The sequence below is a fragment of the Panulirus ornatus genome, chromosome 21 (assembly GCF_036320965.1).
Source record: "Panulirus ornatus isolate Po-2019 chromosome 21, ASM3632096v1, whole genome shotgun sequence".
Taxonomy (NCBI): Eukaryota; Metazoa; Arthropoda; class Malacostraca; order Decapoda; family Palinuridae; genus Panulirus; species Panulirus ornatus.
In genome coordinates, this window is record NC_092244.1 from 26,557,029 (window position 1) to 26,578,582 (window position 21,554).

The window sequence follows — 21,554 nt, forward strand, 5'->3', positions numbered from 1 at the left end:
TGTATACCAAATTGTACCAATTTACTATATCCTGTGCATGCCTTTCATCCTTCCATCTCCACTTTGGTCTACCTGTTCTCCTTGTTCCATCTACTTCTGGCACATATGTCCACTTTGTTAACCTTTCCTCACTCATTCTCTCCATACATTAAAAACATTTCAGTACACCCTCCTCAGCTTTCTCAACCAAACTCTTTTTATTACAACACATCTCTCTTACCCTTTCACTACTTAAACTCCCTCACAAACATAACGTTATCAGGTATTTCATTTCCAGCACATGCATCTTCCTCCGAACAGCCCTATCTATAGCCCATGCCTTACATCCATATAATATTGTTAGGACTACCTTCAAAGATACCCATTTTTGCCTTGTCAGATAACGTTCTCTCATTCCACACATTCTTCAGCGCTCCTAGAACCTTTGCCCCTTCCCCCACCTTATGACTCGCTTCCTCTTCCATGGTTCCATTCACTATCATCTCCACTTCCAGGAATCTTAAACACTTCACTTCCTCCAAGTTTCCCCCATTCAAATTCACACCAAACTAACCTTGCTAAACCTTATAACCTTAATTTTACTCGCATTTACTCTCAACTTCCTCCTTTCCAAACTCTGTCACCAGCTTCTACAGTTTATCACTGGAATCTGCCACCAATGCTGTATCAACAGCAAACAATAACTGACTCGCTTCCTAGGCCCTCTTATCTCCCAGGGAAAGCATACTTGCCTCTCTCTCCAAGACACTTGCATTTACCTCCCTCACCACCCCATCCATAAACAAATTTGAACAAACATGGCGGCATCACATACCCTGCTGTTTCACATTCGCTCTCTCTTCCTACTAGTACACGTGTCTTACACTCATGATAAAAACTTCTCTGCTTCAAGCAGCTTTCCTCCTACACCGTATAATCTTTAGACTTTCCAGATCCTTAGATACCACATACAAATCCATCTGTTTCTCCACGTATTTCTCACACATTCTTTAAAACAAGTACCTGGTCCACACATCTTCTACCACTTCTGAAACCACACTTCTCCTCCCAGATCTGCTCTGTACATGCCTTCACTCTCTCAGTCAATACCTTTTCATACAACTTACGTTGGTACACTCAAAAACTTATAACTCTACAGTTTGAGCATTCGCCTTGATGCCCCTCACTTTACTGAAGTGCCAGTCCTCAGACACCTCACCATGATCCATACATACACTGACCTCAGACACCTCACCATGATCCATACATACATTGAACATTCTTAAACCAATCAACAAGACTGTGACCCCCGTTCTTGATAAATTCAATAGCAGTACCATCCACTCCGAATGCCTTGCCATGTTTCACCTCATCTCTTCACCAAACAACACTCGACGACTCTCACTTCGCATACCAACCCGACCCGAACACGCTACAGCTGCCACCCTATAATCAAAAACACTCAACAGTCCTTCAGAATTCTCACTCCATCATGCTGTGTTACCACTTCCCCTTTTGCCCGCTTCAACAATGCTCTTATTTCTTATCTAGTTTTTTTTAACACTATTAACCTCCTTCCAAAACATCTTGTTCTCCCTAAAGTCTACTGATACTCACTTATCCTAACTCTCATTCACCCTCTTTTTCAACCCCTGCACCTGCCTCTTGACTTCTCGAAGTCATTTGTACGCCTTCCCTGTAAGAACCATCCAAACGCCTCTCTTTTCTCTTTCACTGGCAGCTTTACTTATTTCATACCACCACTCGCTACCCTTTCAAATCTGCCCACCTCCTACCTTTCTTATGCCACAGGAATCTTGCACATGTCAGCACTGCTTCCTTAAATGCCTCCCACTCCTCACCCACTCCCATGCTTCATTTACTCTGAATCCCTGTGCTCATCAATTATACTCTCAACTGCCAGATCACTATCGCATTCAAATCACCCATCTCTAATACCCTGTCTCCTACTTCAAAACTGCTGACCCACTCACTCAGCTGCTCCTAAATCACTTGCCTGTCATGATCTTCTTTTCATGGTCAGGTGTTTAAGCAATCATCAACCTTCTCTCACCATCTACTTTAATTTTTCCCACATCAATCTAGAATTTACTCCCTTACACTCTCACACTCTTGCAATTCTTGCTTCAAGAGTAGCCCTCTTCCTTCCATAGCTCTTTTCCTCTCATCAACCCCTTACTTTACTCTTAAGACATTTCCAAACCATTCTTCCGATGTGTTTCACTTACGAGGGACAACATTCAGTTTATTTCTTCAAATAAACTACCTGTTTATCCTCTCTTTTCATCTTGGTTACATCCACACACAGGAACGTTAGCCTGAGCAATTGAGGAGGATGAGCACTTCCTGCTTGGCTCCTTAAGTTCCATCTTTTAGAAACTGAGATACAGGAAGGGGAGGGTTTCCAGTCCCCTTCAGTCGCCTTCTACGACACATGAAAGAAAAAGGAGGTAAAAATCTTTATCCCCGATGGAAAACTTTATCTTAAAACTGATAGTGCTCTCCTGATGTGTGAGTGGATGAACTATCAATAAAGCACTTTATTTGCCCACAAGATGAAAATCTTCAGTGTAATCAAGACACAGAACAGCATACCATGATATTAGAAAATATGTCCGAAAGTATGTACTTTCTATTGTATACGTATATCGCTGAAGGTTTAACCTGCTTATGAATGTGGGGTAAGCATCTACTACTGGATTATATATTAACTGAAAGCATGAATATAGAGAACTCGGATACTGGTGTGCAGAGACGGGTGCCTGGTGGGATGTTTGATCATTTCGTTTGGCGGATGGGAGGGTTGACTTGAAGAGGTTTTCAGAAAACAGGAAATGATATGGATAAGAAAAGTTGCGAGTGAGTGAGTCTGGATAGGAGATGTGTTAAAAGAAATACTGAAAAACTAGAAGAGAATGAAGTTAGCATGATAAAAGGTGAGAGTAAATGTAGCTAGGGAAGTGGGTGAGAATGAGTGGTATTTAGGGAAGCAGTCCAGGAATGTGTGAGAAAAGTGTGTGCCATGCGGAGGGTGGGCAGTGAGAATGATATATGAATGGAGGGATGATAGAAGTAAAGTAGCTGGTTGAAAGCGAAAATTCGAGAGGTGTATGTAAGTGCAAGTGATTGAAAGATGCACAAGAGAAAGTGGCAGAAGGTCAAGATGAAGGTGCAAAGGCTAAAAAAAAGAGGGTAAATGATATTTAGGATGAGCGAGTAGGCAAACTTCATAGAAGGATAAAAAGAAATGTTTTGGAAGGATGCTAATAATGTGAGAAAAAAATATTTCACTGTATGTATGGATTGTGGCAAGCTGCCTGAAGATTGGCAGAATCATCTACAGTGCAAAGGTGAGTTGTTTGGAAGAGTTGTAACTGAGAGTATTACAGCATGTGCAAGCATCAAACTGGGAAAGAACAGTGTAGATTCAGAAATGGTAGACGATGTGTGAATCAAGTGTTTGCTATGAGGAAAGTGTGTTAAAATACTTGGGAGAAAGCATATGATAATGCAGACAGAGATACCTTGTGATAGGTGTTACAAATATAAGGTACGGGAGGAAAGCTATTACCAATTTTTTTTTTTACCGAGAGAGAGGTGTGTGGATGAGTGGGTAGAGAAGAGAACAGGGCGAGTAGTTCCGGGTGAAGATGAATCTGTGATGGGTGTGTGATGACGCCATGGCTGTTAATTTGCTTATGGATGGGGTGGGTGGTGATGGAGGTAAATGTCTTAGAAAAAAGAGGGTTAGCAGGAAGTGTGTAGGGGATAAAGGGGATTGAGAAGTGATTCATTGTTGTTTGCTGATGATAGTGTACCGATTTAAAAGAAAAACTGCAGAAGTTGGTATCTGGGTTTGGGAGTGTGTGTGAAAGGAGAAAGTTGAGAGTAAACATGAACAGATGCAAAGTTATGAGGTTTAGCAGTGCAAAGAGATGGGTCAGAGTGTGAGTTTAGATGGAGAGACTTTGGAGAAAGTGAAGCATTTCGATGTATGCAAGTGGAAATGGCACCAAAGCCGAGATCAATCACAGGGTGAGTGATGGGGTGAAGGTTCTTGAAACATTGACGAATATGTGAAAAGAGGAGTCTTTATAATGAAAGGAAAAAAATAGGTATATCTAGGTGTAGCATTCCCAATTTTTGTTGTATGGATGCAAGAAATGGGCTATAGTTGGGTATCTAAGGAATGAGTGAATATGTTGGAAAAAAATGTTTGAGGGCAATATGTGATGTGAGCATGGTTGATCAAGTTAGTAATGATAGGGAAAGAGAGAAGTGTGGTAATAAGAAGAGTATGGTTGATGTGGTAATAAGAAGAGTATGGTTAAGAGAGTTGATCAGGAGGTGCTGATATGGTTTGGAAATACGGACAGCATGAATGATTAGAGTGTGACAAAAAGGATATATGAGTCAGAAGTGGAGGAGACAATAAGAATGTTGATACCAAACTGGAGACACGAGGATGCGATTTTGTGTGCTCAAGGCCTGAATGTGCAGGAGGATGAAATGCATGTACAAGATAAAATTAACTGGATAAATGTATTATACAGGGAGCAACATGTTATCAATGGACTGAAACACTGTATATGAAGCAGCCATGGAAACCCAGGAAAGGTCTGTGGAGTCAGGTTGTGGACAGAGGACTGTGGTCTCTGTGCCTTATACATGACAGATAGAGAAGGCATGTGGGCAAATGATGCCTTTTCTTCATCTGTTTCTGGGGCTAACATTGGAAGTAATGAACAAGTATGAATGAAAAAGAAAAGGGTGCAAACACAAATGTTTGGAAAGTTCACTAATTCAGTATAAAAAATCATGACATCTCCTAACATACTTTTCCTCTGATAGTTGAGTTTTTAGCTAAGTATTGAAAATTTTCTTTTAAAATCTTTTTTATGCTCCTAAAATGGGTAAAATCCCAGCATTTTATTAGTTTTGCCAGTGACATGGAAAAACTATCAGCATTAACATATATTGGATGAGCTAATGAGAATGGGTAAAGTCCTCTCAATAAAGTGCTTTATCTTGCCATTAAGTAATGATCTTTAATGTACTAAAGTAATACATAGAACAACATACTGTTCTATATAGGAAAATATATGTTGTGAAATAATAGATTTATAAACAGGTACTTTCTATTGTAAACATACATCAAAAATGCTCAAATTTATTAGTTACATACAAATGCAAATGCTGTAGCATTTGCATAGAATGTTTTTGTCCAAGCATCTGGATTTTATATAAACAAACAACATTGCATATCAGTGCTCTTATGCTCTCCTCCGCCTGTTTTCAAAATGGTGACTCAACTTTGGGGTGCAGCTCAGAATACATATCCAAGATTTATTGCATGAATTATGTTCAAAAGTCACCCTCTAGCTTAGAACAGAGGTCAGCTTAAGTTCGAGTAAATATGGTATGTGAAAGGGAGCCAAGATCCATCCCTTGTAATTATAATGGAAAACTACAGAAGAGGCAACAACATTTTGGAGTGCATAAATATACAGTTTCTAATACCCTTGTAAGAGCTGAAATATTCTAGAGATCAGGCCTCTTTATACTATACATCTGCGCTTGTATGTTTCAGTACCTTGATGGCCAATAAACTCAGTACCTTTGATGGTCAATACACTATCATTTATTATCATATATTTTTATCATTAGATAGTATTTATTTTCTAGTGGAAGAACTACAACCAAGCACAGTGACATCAGTAGTAAGAAACATGATAATATGAGTGATGTAAAAATTTGAGGTTAAATTAACCTTCAGCTGAAAAGTTATCAGGAAATGCTGCTAAAAATAATATGAAAAGCTAATTCATGGAATGATAAATTTAACTAAGAGTATAAGGAAGCCAAAGCTACTTCCAACATAAGCTTAAAATTCGAGTCGTATTACACTGGAATCCCTCAAATGCTAAAAAATTACAGCCAGGTAGTTTTTGGATCTGGGAATTTTTCGGAAATCTGTACATAGCACAGCAGTTACAGAAATATTTTGTAAAGTACACAATAGAGTTTGACACATTTAGAGCATCAAATATTATACAACTATTGTGCAGTACTAAAGAGTACTAGGATAAGATCAATACAAAGAATGAAAAATAATTATTTTACATTATAACATAACACAGTACTGTTACGGAAATGCCTTGTGAGAAAAATAACATACGTCAGGAACCTTAACAAAAAATAATAATAATAAAATCAGTAAATCATTTGTAGCTCTTTATGCACATTACACTGTGATAAATATCATGTGAGGTACAATAATAAAGTTGACACCTTATTGAGCAGCAATCATGCAACAATTAGAGAACTCATCTGGTGTTAACAAGAAAGAATAGAATAATCAATGTTGGTCTTAAATCATGCAGTGCAATAAGTGAAAAGCTTGTGAAATACTTTGTCAGATATTTGACTCATAACAAACAACTAAACATCTCTGAAGAGTTTAATACTATTACATCAACACAAAGGAAAACAAATCTTTAGTTGCTGAGACATAAAGGTTTCCATGGTAAACTGCAGATGTAATAATGTGAAACAGATGGTACATTAGGGTCCTGTGTCACTGGACACAAAAATAAAATCCAGAAACCTAAAATCAGCCGTGATTAATAATGCAGAGTAAAGGAGAATCGGTTAGATTCAATGAGTCACTTGAAAGCCCTGACATACATGGAACTGTGAATAAATAAAAGTACGTAATCTGAAACAATACTAAACTGGTTAGCAGTTTTCATTAAGGTAAGGCAAATGATAAGGTTTAACAGCTGGAGTTATAAGGGTTGCAGATGGTAATTAACCCTACAATGACAGTTGTTGTACATAGCTGGCTGACCACAGCACAAAAGATGTAGCAGAATATTAGCACTAATCTTTAAAGGCTTTACTTAAATTGTGTGCCAGTATCATGATATCTGTATTGTTACTACATGTGGCCCTAGTTTTTGCCTCGTGTTGGCAGCATGAGTAGTGATTTGATAAAGCCTCAAGCATACCCTCCTCTACCGTTCCCACGGAGGATGTATGTGTTGTGTATATATATATGTATCACAAGAATCTAAACTATTTGGTCACTTTTTGGAGACATCTCTTACTCTTACGTATTTTTTTCAATTTATAAAATGAAACAGTCTCAATGATGCATTCCTTCAAAAACCTTCTTCCACCATCCTCTTGGGGAATTTATGCATTAGTATTGGCATTATCCATCTATCTACATCTCTGATGCACATTCCCTCCAGAAAGTCCTATTAAAGAGGTGCCCACAGCAAGTGTCTTTCAGCATTATACCATGGATACATGAAATACTGTAGAGTTGGCTGACTCTTTTATACATATCCTTTGCTTTTATCTGTAATTCTTTCATTTTATGTTGGAGAAATGGTTAATCTGAATGATGCACACCTTCCAAACCCCTCTTCCTCCATTTTTCCTCCACTACCCTGGTAAATCTACACGTAAACTTTAGCATTATACCATGGCCATATAAGGTAAATTTGCTCACTTATGTTTCATAAACATTAATTCAACATGCATTTTTCATTTTATAATGGGGAACTAAATTTGAAGACCCTTTCTTCTTTGCCCATATTGTGATCAGTCTTTTGCAAGTCACCTGTTGCTTAAGGATTAAATGGTAGGTGGGTAACTAGAGGGTGTAGCGAAGATAAGCAAATGCAAACAAAACTTATCACTTTATCATACAAAGGTTATTAAATCATGATATCAATATCAGCATCACCTCTGGATTTAAAAGTTCTAAGAAACATAACCAGCAAACAGCACCTGTATAAAAAAAAATTAATGTTGCATGCTTTATATGGTGGCTCTAAATCCATTCACTGGGATGTTGTGACAGCAACACAAAAATACTTAAGATTGACTGTGGGGTGCAACTGAAGCAACATCATAAGTTTTGTGCTTTGAGTTATTGGTAGGAAGAAAAATTACAATTTTACGAAATGGCAAAACATGAAACTGACGCCAGATGATGAGCTAACTCTTTTTGGGTATATGGGTCGGAAGCCATCAAAATTTTGGAGGACAGAGTACAATATCCAATCACTACTGGACTATCTCCCACCCCATCCTAATTCATGGGACGTAGATACAGTAAGAACTGTTGACATCCTGGAGGTAATATACTTTAGTGAATTCAGAAACTAAGAAAAGTGAAACACCCAAGTGACAGCTCTGAAACTGTCAATGAAAATGGACCCAGATCATCATGCATTATCAAAAAATCAATATATTAAAAAATTTCATGAAAAAACATTGAACTTAAACAACAACTTTGGAGAGATTAAATAAGGAAACAATTAGCTCATCATCACCGGTCCTTCCACAGTCGCCAAGAGAAGGAAACAGTGTACAGAATTTAAAAAACAATTATAGACTTATACATCAATTTTTCTGGCAAATTAACTATGACTAACATCATTAAATAAAATAAAATATGGTCTGAAATAACTTTCTCAGATATGTATTCACAAAGAACAGACATTTAAACAAATTGAATTGTATTAAAGCAAACACTAAAGAACCCAAATCACTTATTTCAATAAAAGTAGATAAAAAGAATGTGGAGAGGGAAAACTCGCAGGGACACTCATGCACCCGGCTGTGCTAGTGGAAATTTCCCTTACACACAAGCAAACCCTGACACCTTTCAAAAGAAGGTCAGGGGAGCAACAGGAACATGTTCATTCTTTTAATCTATTCAGATTAAGGGGAGCAACAGGAACATGTTCATTCTTTTAATCTATTCGGATTAAGGGGAGCAACAGGAACATGTTCATTCTTTTAATCTATTCGGATTAAAACTAATAATTTTCAGAGAAAAAAATAAGAAATATTTAGCCCTTTGACTTTTTTTTAAATCCCTCTGCACTCAAGGGTATCTTTATATCAACAGTAGGTCACAGTGAATGGGTTAAATCAAGATTTAAGTCTGAATCTAAAAGTTAGTATTTCTTCCTCTGAGAAACAAGCAGCAACTCACTGACAAACTACTCTTGTACAAAACTTCATTAATGCTGGAAGCTATACCTTTTAGTGACTAATCATATACACTTTCTTAATAAAAAAAAAATCAATATTGCCTTGTCTCTGAATTTAGAAGTTAATAGGAAGCTATACCTTTTGGTGACTAATCATATACAGTTTCTTATTAAAAAAAATATCAATATTGTCTTTTCTCTGGATTCAAAAGTTAACAATTTTGATATATCTGAAAAACACTCACATCAACTCATTCAAAAACTGACCTTAATGCTGAAAGGGTGAAATGACACCTACAGTGAAATGGATAGTAAATTATTTGATTTAGATTAAGATAATTCCATGTCAACTTAATCGGTGAAGATGACATCTGCCTTCTTACTAACTCGGATTTTAACTTTTTTTTTCCCCATAGGCTTTAAAGAGTGTGTGTGAGAAATACTTAAGAGAAAACAGAGGAATATACGGTGTGAGGGGAAAAGGTGCCGGAGGTAGTGAGAAGTTTTAATGAAGGGTGTAAGGAGAGTCAGATGAGAAGAGAGTGAATGGTTCCAAGTGAAGGTTGGTCTGTAGCAGGGGTGTGTGATATCACCATGGTTGTTTAACTTATGGATGGGGTGATGAAGGAGACAAATGCAAGAGTCTTGAAGAAAGGGATGAGTATGCAGTCTGTCTGGGATGAAAAGGCCTGGAAAACAAGTTATGTGTTGTTTGCTGATGAAACACCATTAGTGGCAGATTCAAGTGAGGAACTGCAGAGTTGGTGACTGAGATTGGAAGTGTGTGTGAAAGGAGGAAGCTGAGAGTAAATGTGAATAAAAGCATGGTTATTTTGGTCTGGCAGAGTTGAAGGACAGGTTAGTTCGGGGGTAAATTTGAATGGAGAAAAATTGAAGGAGGTGAAGTGTTTTAGGTACCTGGGAGTGAACATGGCAGTGAATGGAACCATAGAAGTGGAAGTGAGTCACTGTGTGGGTGAGGGGGTAAAGGTTCTGGGAGCAATAAAGAATGTATGGAAAGAAAGATCATTATCTGGGAGGGCAAAAATGGGTAATTTTGAAGATATAGTAGTCCCAACAATATTCTATGAATGTGAGGAATAGGTTATAGATAAGGATGTGTGGATGAGGAAGGCGAATGTGTTGGAAATGTTTGAGGATTATATGTGGTGCGAATTGATTTGATCGAGTACATAACGAAAGGGTAAGAGGGAGGTGTAGTGATAAAAAGTGGGGTAGAGACAGCTGAAGAGGGGGTGCTGAAATGTTTTGGATATATGGAGAGAATGAGTGAGGAAAGGTTGACAAAGAGGATATACCTGTCAGAAGTGGATAGAACAAGAACAAAGAGACTAAATTGGAGGTGGAAGAATGCAGTATTAAAGATCTTGAGCAATAGAGGCCTGAACATGCAGAAGGGTGAAAGGCATGCATGGGATAGAGTGAATTGGAACAATGTTGCACGAAGGAGTTAGCGTGCTGTCAATGGACTGAGCCAGGGCATGTGAAGCACTTAGGGTAAACCATGGAAAGCTCTGTGGGGCCTGGTTGTGATGTGGGTACACTGCACATGACAGCTCGAGAATGGATGTGAGCTAATGTGGCATTTCTTCATTTGTTTCTGTCACTACCTCAAGAATGCAAGAAATGGTGATGAAGAAAAAATGAAAAGTAGGTGCAAATATGAAATGACAAAATCCCAAACATTTCTCATCAATTCCCAGTAAACAGAGAAAACTGTGCCTCTTTAAATCATATACTGAGGGTGAAAATGTTAGTGCCTGTTCAATTTTAGAGACATACACAACAAATATGGTGCTTCACGTGAATTTTCATGTATATTCACGATCTTGCAAGCTTAAGTGAATTTTGACATAGTTGGGAAAAGAATGTTTTTGGGGTCCATCACATGAAACATTAACACCCACTGTGGTACAGAAAGAGAATGGCTTAACTCTTAAATGCCAGATTCTACCATTTCTGTTTACTCATATATAAATGTACTGAGGGTATTTGATTTCACTTTTGAAACAAAATGTATTGGCCAAAATTTAACTCGTTTCACTTTGAATCAGGCAAGGGACAATTACATCTATTAACTCATTGGTTATAATTACTTGAAGAATGCCCAATTACAATCAGTCTAGTTTTTAAAGGTAAATGACTGCAACTACAGTTAAATTTTACAATTATCTTTTTTTTTTTTTTTTTTTTTTTTTATACTTTGTCGCTGTCTCCCGCGTTTGCGAGGTAGCGCAAGGAAACAGACGAAAGAAATGGCCCAACCCCCCCCCATACACATGTACATACACACGTCCACACACGCAAATATACATCCTACACAGCTTTCCATGGTTTACCCCAGACGCTTCACATGCCTTGATTTACTCCACTGACAGCACGTCAACCCCTGTATACCACATCGCTCCAATTCACTCTATTCCTTGCCCTCCTTACACCCTCCTGCATGTTCAGGCCCCGATCACACAAAATCTTTTTCACTCCATCTTTCCACCTCCAATTTGGTCTCCCTCTTCTCCTCGTTCCCCCCACCTCCGACACATATATCCTCTTGGTCAATCTTTCCTCACTCATTCTCTCCATGTGCCCAAACCATTTCAAAACACCCTCTTCTGCTCTCTCAACCACGCTCTTTTTATTTCCACACATCTCTCTTACCCTTACGTTACTTACTCGATCAAACCACCTCACACCACACATTGTCCTCAAACATCTCATTTCCAGCACATCCATCCTCCTGCGCACAACTCTATCCATAGCCCACGCCTCGCAACCATACAACATTGTTGGAACCACTATTCCTTCAAACATACCCATTTTTGCTTTCCGAGATAATGTTCTCGACTTCCACACATTTTTCAAGGCTCCCAAAATTTTCGCCCCCTCCCCCACCCTATGATCCACTTCCGCTTCCATGGTTCCATCCGCTGACAGATCCACTCCCAGATATCTAAAACACTTCACTTCCTCCAGTTTTTCTCCATTCAAACTCACCTCCCAATTGACTTGACCCTCAACCCTACTGTACCTAATAACCTTGCTCTTATTCACATTTACTCTTAACTTTCTTCTTCCACACACTTTACCAAACTCAGTCACCAGCTTCTGCAGTTTCTCACATGAATCAGCCACCAGCGCTGTATCATCAGCGAACAACAACTGACTCACTTCCCAAGCTCTCTCATCCCCAACAGACTTCATACTTGCCCCTCTTTCCAAAACTCTTGCATTCACCTCCCTAACAACCCCATCCATAAACAAATTAAACAACCATGGAGACATCACACCCCCCTGCCGCAAACCTACATTCACTGAAAACCAATCACTTTCCTCTCTTCCTACACGTACACATGCCTTACATCCTCGATAAAAAAAAAAATTCAATGAACACAGCAAATATAAATGATTAATGCCTGATAGGTAAGAAGATTGAAAATTAACTTACCACATGTTTGGAGGGTTTTCTAAACATAATCAATATTCCAAGGGAGATAACTCTTCCAAATTTTTCATTCTAAGTATTCTAAGTATGTGAGAAATAGTTAGAAAAGCAAATGGATTTCTATGTAGCATTTATGGATCTGGAGAAGGCATATGATAGAGTTGATAGAGATGCTCTGTGGAAGGTATTAAGAATATATGGTGTGGGAGGCAAGTTGTTAGAAGCAGTGAAAAGTTTTTATCGAGGATGTAAGGCATGTGTACGTGTAGGAAGAGAGGAAAGTGATTGGTTTTCAGTGAATGTAGGTTTGCGGCAGGGGGGTGTGATGTCTCCATGGTTGTTTAATTTGTTTATGGATGGGGTTGTTAGGGAGGTGAATGCAAGAGTTTTGGAAAGAGGGGCAAGTATGAAGTCTGTTGGGGATGAGAGAGCTTGGGAAGTGAGTCAGTTGTTGTTCGCTGATGATACAGCGCTGGTGGCTGATTCATGTGAGAAACTGCAGAAGCTGGTGACTGAGTTTGGTAAAGTGTGTGAAAGAAGAAAGTTAAGAGTAAATGTGAATAAGAGCAAGGTAATTAGGTACAGTAGGGTTGAGGGTCAAGTCAATTGGGAGGTAAGTTTGAATGGAGAAAAACTGGAGGAAGTAAAGTGTTTTAGATATCTGGGAGTGGATCTGGCAGCAGGATGGAACCATGGAAGCGGAAATGGATCATAGGGTGGGGGAGGGGGCGAAAATCCTGGGAGCCTTGAAGAATGTGTGGAAGTCGAGAACATTATCTCGGAAAGCAAAAATGGGTATGTTTGAAGGAATAGTGGTTCCAACAATGTTGTATGGTTGCGAGGCGTGGGCTATGGATAGAGTTGTGCGCAGGAGGATGGATGTGCTGGAAAAGAAATGTTTGAGGACAATGTGTGGTGTGAGGTGGTTTGATCGAGTAAGTAACGTAAGGGTAAAAGAGATGTGTGGAAATAAAAAAGAGCGTGGTTGAAAGAGCAGAAGAGGGTGTTTTGAAATGGTTTGGGCACGTGGAGAGAATGAGTGAGGAAAGATTGACCAAGAGGATATATGTGTCGGAGGTGGAGGGAACGAGGAGAAGTGGGAGACCAAATTGGAGGTGGAAAGATGGAGTGAAAAAGATTTTGTGTGATCGGGGACTGAACATGCAGGAGGGTGAAAGGAGAGCAAGGAATAGAGTGAATTGGATCGATGTGGTATACCGGGGTTGACGTGCTGTCAGTGCATTGAATCAGGGCATGTGAAGCGTCTGGGGTAAACCATGGAAAGCTGTGTAGGTATGTATATTTGCGTGTGTGGACGTATGTATATACATGTGTATAGGGGTGGGTTGGGCCATTTCTTTCGTCTGTTTCCTTGTGCTACCTCGCAAACGTGGGAGACAGCGGCAAAAAAAAAAAAAAGTATAAAAAGGAATTTCTAATAAGAGTAAGTAGGCTTAATATCTTCTTTCATTTTCACTTACATAAGTAAAATAATGCAATATATTTCCATTCTAGAACTGCCGACTGTAATTGTGTACCTCCAAGGCATTTCTGTATTAACTTTATAATCACGTAAGATAAAAAGCAGTAAGTACTACACCATAAAGCTGTGAAGTTAGGTTCTTTCTAAGGTGTTTACACTTGCTGCACATTGGCAATGCTTTTACTGCAAACTTTTGTATAAGCATTTAGTCGCAATATAAAAGAACTGAAACAGAAACACCTCGATTAATTGGGGTTATGTCTTCCTCTGCTGAAGCTCGGGTAATCAGGATAGAGGAAATGTAACTATTTATACCCAAAGTGGTTGCCGATGCCCATAGCTCAAATCTTGACTTCCACATTGCAAATGAGAAAACCATACCTGACAAGTTCATTCTAGTCTCAATAGATGACATAAGAAGTGTTGCCCCCCCCCCCCCACCACCACCACCACCACCAATAGGAATAAAAAGCCTACCATTGCCTGACACTTCAACAGCCTCTATTCAACAAAAATCATACACACACAAATGACCTAACAACTGCTTTCCCAACTGATTCATTAAACAACATCCCACCAGACACACATCCCTCTGAATCCACTCTCCAGGAAAACACATTGCAATTTCCTGTCTACACTCTGGACAGCATTCATCCCTACATTATTATAAATAATTCCTCACGTCAGAATGCAACAAAACACAATGAAGACATCAAACACTAAGTGACAACACAATGAACACGTTAAACACTAAGTGACTTTTATGGGAGAACATTAACTTGTAAACCATCTTTATCAATCTAAGGTTTTCAGTGAATTTTAGAGATCTAGAAAATATAACTACCCTTAATATTCAAAAGTTAATTTTGGGTAGTAGTTGGAATGCAGCCAACGACCAGGGAGGTATATTACCAGTACTATCCACCTGAGTATCAGGAGGGTGAGTGACATCTGCTTAGTAAGCCAGCACTTTAGTGGTTGTCAAGTTGCACTCCTCTGACCTAGGTAGCTGTATTTTCTTTCTGCCTCACTAACATATGGATAAATGGCATTATGTCCACAGACATACGCTCTCCTTGTTATATGTAACACTTGAAAACACTTAACCCATGCAGCTTATTCTTTGTAAGTCTAGATTTTCCTGCGGTGAGCACTATGCACTAGCCCTGACTTTTAGCAAAATGGTAAAAGCAGTAGATAGAAGTAGTAGGTAGGAACATTTAGTTAGAAACATTAGGTAGAAGCAGTAGGTTGGAGCATTTGACAGTAGTTATTATTAACATTAAGTAGGAGCCTCTACAAAACACTGTGCTAAACTTGCCTTCTGCCAGTGGCCTGTTAAGGGTGAGGCACTAAAGGCTAAGAAGCAGCACTGGAGTTCTTTACTTATGGAGACACCACTACCATGGCCACTCCTTTGAGGGAGTTCCAGTTGGAACATGCATCAGAGATACAGATAGAATTTTAGGGTACCTTAACAGAAAATAATTATGCTGCAAAATGGATTTGTACCAAATTTTGAGAATCTGTCTTTTATAAGTAAAGATATATGAGGATTTTTTCAAAAGTTGTGTGGTAATCCCATTTTTGTGTCCAACATGCAACCAAAAAGCTTCTTTAATGCTAAGGGTTGATGCAAAATTATTAAAGGTTTCATTTCATACTTGTGCCCACCTATAAAAAAAATAAAATCTAAATCAGGTGGTTCCCCTTAATGGTTGATATGGACTGACCCATTTTACAGTTAGTTAAATAATAGTCTGTTACAAAATATTTGTCAATACAAAAAAACTATCATGAAAACAAATACATGTATATCAATAACCCTTTGGTCACTAAACCAAGGCACATATAAAACTGGAAGTGTTTGGGACGTGTACTTTTCTTTATCATTTTTCCAGATTTTTGTATGACAGAAAATGCATAAAAAAAATTTCACCATTTTTTGCACTCACTGTTGTTTGCCCTACATCACATCAATATGACAACATACTTGTCTTGCAGTATTTTTCCTCATACAATCAAATCTTGAATTCAGCAACTCAGTCTATGCAGTTGCCAGATTTCAGAAGTTTCTGGACTTTGGAGGTATATCATTCCATGGGGGAACTGATAATAGGTTGAATAAATATCAGCCTATAGTTTTCTTTCCCTTATAAGTGTTTTAAACATCACTACAGCTGTAATCACTCGCTGAACTTATGAGAAATTCTTCCATATTTCTATGTAGCCTTTTTTATACATATATATTTTTTTCATACATATTTGCCATTTCCTGCATTTGCAAGGTAGTTTTATAGCTGAGACTCTAATCAAGGCCATCCCATTTTATCAACCAATCCCTAGTAGTGGATGAACAACTAGGTTGACTGTGGACCAACTACCACAACCAATACACTTGACCCTGGGCAGCCCATGAATGTGTCATGGCCAGGAATGCTAACTGCTAAACCATGGCATTGAATTGATGGGATTAGTGATAAGCCCAGTTTTGTTTAAGGGGAATAAATAAGTGTTATCTTGTTTCAATGATGTTATTGCCTCAAAAGAAGCAAAAGGCATTTCAGCCATCATTAGAAGGAGGTGATGAAGCATGTTGAACATCCAAACTCGGCTCATGACATTTCAGGCTTTGAAAACTTTTTAGGCAGTCTCTCCAGTTTTATTTGTTTCATCTATTTAGGTTTTCCTTTGATTAGCTTTTCCTGACTATTCTACAAGCTCATTATCTCTTATTGGATAATGAAATTCATTTCGAAAATCCTAATAAATTTACCATCAAAAGTCCAAGATATTGTGAGTTGCTAGTTTTTAGAATGCTGGTTGTAAGACACTTGTGCTAAATAAGCACAATGTCACAATAATTGTGAACTAGATAGGAGTTGCAAGAAATTATAATACAATTTGCTGAATTTTGATGACATACCTGTATTTGTTTATACACTTGTACTCACATTTGTTAAAACCATTCCTTTCATGCTTGTTTGCCATTTTCCACATTAGTGAAGTAGCACCAGAACAGCCGAAGAAAGGCCTCTTTCACTCTTCCGTTCTCCTGCTGTCATGTGTAACACATTGAAACCACAGCCCTTTATCCACAAATTGGCCTCGCAGATTTTCTGTAGTTTCCTCCAGCTACTTATGTTCACTGGATCAGTCCACTGACAACCTGTTGTCCCCTGGATACATGTTTATATTTAACACGTGTGCTTATCTTCACAACTGTATGTGTGCAGCAGTATGAGGGAGAGATGTAAATCTAGATAAAGATGTAAAGATGTAAACTCAATTTGGTAAAAAGCTGTGTCAACCTTGGTGTACTTACCAGTTTCATTGCTCCTGTTCTGCTTCCAGATTGGAAAGGTATTCAAAAGGCTTACTGGTAGTTTCATCCTTATCCAGCTACTTCAGAACCTCTATTGGGATGCAACATACGTTTAATTTCAAGTGAGCTCGCTAATAACCAATTTATGTATTCTCCAGAATCTTTATGTATAACTAACCATAAATAAATGTTTATGAGACCTTAACCTAGTCAAGGACAAGGCATATTTGTAAATTATCTTATAAAATTGGAGAAAAAATTACTGATACATTATAGATTGAATAAAATTAGCAGACAAAAACTCCACATTATATGATTATGCAATGAAAAAGGGGGTGCATAATTCAAATTTCCGTTCTTTTTTATTTTGTCTAGAATCCTGGAAAAGTGAGAATTTTGCATCTTCTAAAATACTTGGGATTCCAGTGTACGTATAAGTCTGCTTAAATGTTTTAAATTAAAGGACATTTACACGAAAAACATCCTATATATAAAAGTCTGCTTTATTCCTTCTGCTAATACGTTAAAAGGCTAATATTAAAACATACGCTGAAAAAGTTACACACTTTAATGTCGTCTTAACTATTCCAATTGTCTAATTACACATCAAAACATTCTCCAAAAGTTGTACCTCACAAAACACAACATCTATCCTTACAACTAAAAATTATCTTAGCATATCTATACTCATCATACTGTAATATAAAATGTCCTTAAAAATAGTCTAAGACATAAACTATTCAGCACTGCTTTCAACATCCCCACATTCCATTTCTGTGTTTTCACCTTGTTCACATTCCTCATTATTTTCTTCTTCAACTTCCTCACAATTACTGCCACTTCCATCTTTACCTTCATCTCCACATTCCATGATTTCACCTTCTTGTTCACATTCCTCATCATTATCTTCAATAACTTCACAAACCTCTTCTTCAACTCCCTCATTATTATTGCCACTTCCCTCTTCCCCATTATTATTACCACTTTCCTCTGTCATGTCAACCTCCCCTTCAGGTTTTTCTTTATCTTCATCTGTTTTGTCTGCATCCAAGTCTTCTTCCTTTTCAGCACTGCCTTCTGCTGTAACCTGTAAAAAACAAGACAGTATAAGGTTAATCTATTATTTATGTGTCCTACATCATTTCTAAGAGAAAGCAATTACCTTGGATATCTCGGTTTCTGCAAAATCCCCATACTAAACCTCTATTCTCACACAGTCTTTCTCTCCATCTTATCTTCTATCTTTCCATTACCCTAACCAAACCACTGTAAGCTAGTAATTCTTCTTGTATCCTTTCTCTTCATGTGCCTATTACCTGAGTATTATCTCTAATGTCCGATTCCATTCAAGAATTCCCTAAAAGGGGTAGCCATGGCAAAAAACACTAAATATTCAATCTCTTTAGCCACTTTATTTTTCATTTCCCTTTAATTTCTTGCTCTTCACCCATTAAACATTCCATTCTCAATAAATCAATTTCCTCTTTCACACCTGTATTACCTCAACAAATATGCATCTTGTTCTAGACCTCTAATAACTGCTGTCATAGCCTGCACTAATGTTTCCCACAATTCTAAGGCAGTTATGCATATAAAAATACATAACTGTAGTCGAACAAATGAGTTTACATTTTATACCTTTCTGTCCCTATAATATCCTCATTTTTCTTGCATCCCTTGATATTGTATTCACTTCTTCCTATATGTCATTCAGTACCATAACACTAAGAAACTAAAATGCATTTACAACTCCTAAAACATCCTAAATCACTATACCCAGTGACCAGTAAAATGTATCAAAAAGTTCCCAATTTCAAAACCTATCACAAGCATTAAGACTACAAGTTGCTCTACTCAGCATTACTTTGAATTGACCTGTTCAACAGGAAGTTAAAAAAATATTATTAGCAAGATGACTTGCAACTTCAGCCTGCTACTTTCCATCACAAAGAAGAAAAAGTGATGAAACATTTTCTGATTCTAACAGGCAAGCACAACTGCATGATCGTAATATAACCCAATTGATGTGAGTAATGGCCTTTCTCTTGTCCTCTGCCAAGACATAGGTTTTCATTATCAAAGTGATGTTCAAAACGAACTTCCACCTTAAAATTACTGTCTAATTGTATAAAAACAGGCCCTTTCAAATATGGCAGAGGACATCATTTTCAAAAGGATTCTTCAGATTTTAGACTGTATATTGTGTAAGATTAAAGTTAAAAATACCATCTAGTACATCCTTTTAAAGGGGTTCTTATGCCCGTGCAATACCTTATCCTTAAACTTCATTTAAGAATCCTTTCAGAACACAGCACACTAAGTTAGCATTTCTGGACACAGAAACAATATTGTTTAAGATGATACATTTTACCCTTGTATTCCAAAATATGCTCAGAGATTATTATGATTTTCTGTAAAATATTCTAAGACTGGAGTAGAGTCACAGAGAATTATAAGTTTTGGGGATTGGTCATCTAACATTTCACTTTTATGTGAAATTCATGAGATGAAAATGATACTCTCTACCATGATAAGTACTACAACATATTACATTATATCAATATCTTAAAGTCTGTTTAACATGTAACATGTTGTGATTTAATGGTTAATCTCTCAAACAGTTATGATATCAATTCTAATATGAACTAATGTAGCTAGCTCAATACTTTAAGAATATATTTTGTATATGTCAGATAAATATCAGTAATGAATCTACTAACAATGAGAGAGAGATAATTACTCTGAGAGATCAGTATGGACAACATTACAGCCAATTGTATAAAAATCATACAGGGTTATTTCTTTGAAAGAACAAGGTAAACATTCAGTACTGTGATACTTGACAAGTTGTTTAAAAATATAATTCTACTTGTACCTTGATTATTTCCTTAGTACTAAAGCTAGTTGTGGTCACTTATACTTTCAATATGAGAAAATATTTGCAGACTTCCATAATACCATTTGGATTAATATTATGCTTTATCCATTAGATGTAGCTTATAATAGTGATTTTTAATCTTCTCAGGTATTCTGTGAGAAGTGTTAATTTTACAGAGCTGTACATGTACAGCTAAATACCCTGGAACATTACAGGTATATGTTCTTATTAAGGACAATTATCAATTACCATAGGAGGCTAGACTGTAAAGTCTTTCCTTCATAAATAGGCCTAAAAGGTCAAATTCACAAATATTTCAAACATCCTACCAAAGGTGAATTCCACTAAATAATGAAACGGCAAAATTTACTGCACTTGATGAGCTGGCAACAAAACCTTAATGCTTGCTATGCTGCATGTTAACCTTCATCTCATGTATAATATATGAGACAAGAGAACTCAGAACAAAACTTTTAAAACCCAATGCCAACCAGTAACACCTAGAATTTATGACCATCATACTATCAAAAACAAAGGGCAAATATCCAGGTGTTCCTACGACTAAGGCAGAAACACCATTTGAATTTGCATGTTGCTTGTAAGTCTAGTTACAACATCCTTTTATAGTTACAGTTTTGTCAGTTTCATTTCCAAACCTCAAGAAGCTCACACGGGAAGCACATCTGGTCGCTTTTAAATAATCCAAACCAAGATGAGCTGATACCTTTCTGCAGGATCTGATGGTTTACTATTTCGTAAATGCAAAATTTCTAAGTATTCATCGACTTGTATACTACCAAAACTATGTCTTCTGGGTTTGTGGTTATAAAATACAGTAAATGTATTTTCTTCATAGCCATAATCAATGCTCATATTAAGACTTGAGATGAAAACTTGCATTATTGCATTCATGTAAACTTAGTTTTATACAATAACTAATACATTACAAATTAATGCTGAAACATTAATATATATAGATATATATATATATATTTCTTCATAATCAAAATCAAGGCAGCATCTTAGCAATTCTGATGCTCATATTTTGACTGAGGTGAAAACTTGCATTATTGCATTCCTGTTACCATCACACATTAGTTGCTGAAATATCACAATATCTTTAATCATTACATGCATTTCATAAATAGCTGCAGTATAATAAGTAATTCGGGAAACCACCTCAAAAGATCTTTAATGTAGGTGGTATAATGAAGAATATGGAAGGATTAACTCATTCTTAAGGGGTGAGGCATTAAAGCCCTGATAAATATTCTATCTGTTAATTGTGGCTGGGGCATATGTGCCTCAGTAATTATTTTCTGCTCATTACAGGAGACATACATATATATATACATACAACCATCAATGCTTGGAATCCCAAACACTGTTTC

At 37.4% G+C, this 21,554-nt stretch overlaps 1 protein-coding gene and 1 long non-coding RNA gene across 4 annotated transcripts in view; one reads left to right on the plus strand and one right to left on the minus strand.

Moving 5' to 3' along the window:
- The window catches only part of LOC139756426 (uncharacterized), a 99,163-nt gene extending 81,592 nt beyond the window's left edge, over positions 1-17,571 (plus strand). For both annotated transcript variants that reach the window (XR_011714335.1, XR_011714336.1), the window contains exon 5: positions 17,315-17,571. This is a non-coding gene — a long non-coding RNA (uncharacterized lncRNA). The remainder of the gene's footprint in view (positions 1-17,314) is intronic.
- Positions 17,572-17,835: 264 nt separating this feature from the next.
- The window catches only part of LOC139756425 (uncharacterized), a 163,321-nt gene continuing 159,602 nt past the window's right edge, over positions 17,836-21,554 (minus strand). For both annotated transcript variants that reach the window (XM_071675858.1, XM_071675859.1), the window contains exon 6: positions 17,836-18,372. In XM_071675858.1, the coding sequence (XP_071531959.1) occupies positions 18,022-18,372 (351 nt within the window). In that variant the 3' untranslated portion in view covers positions 17,836-18,021. The remainder of the gene's footprint in view (positions 18,373-21,554) is intronic.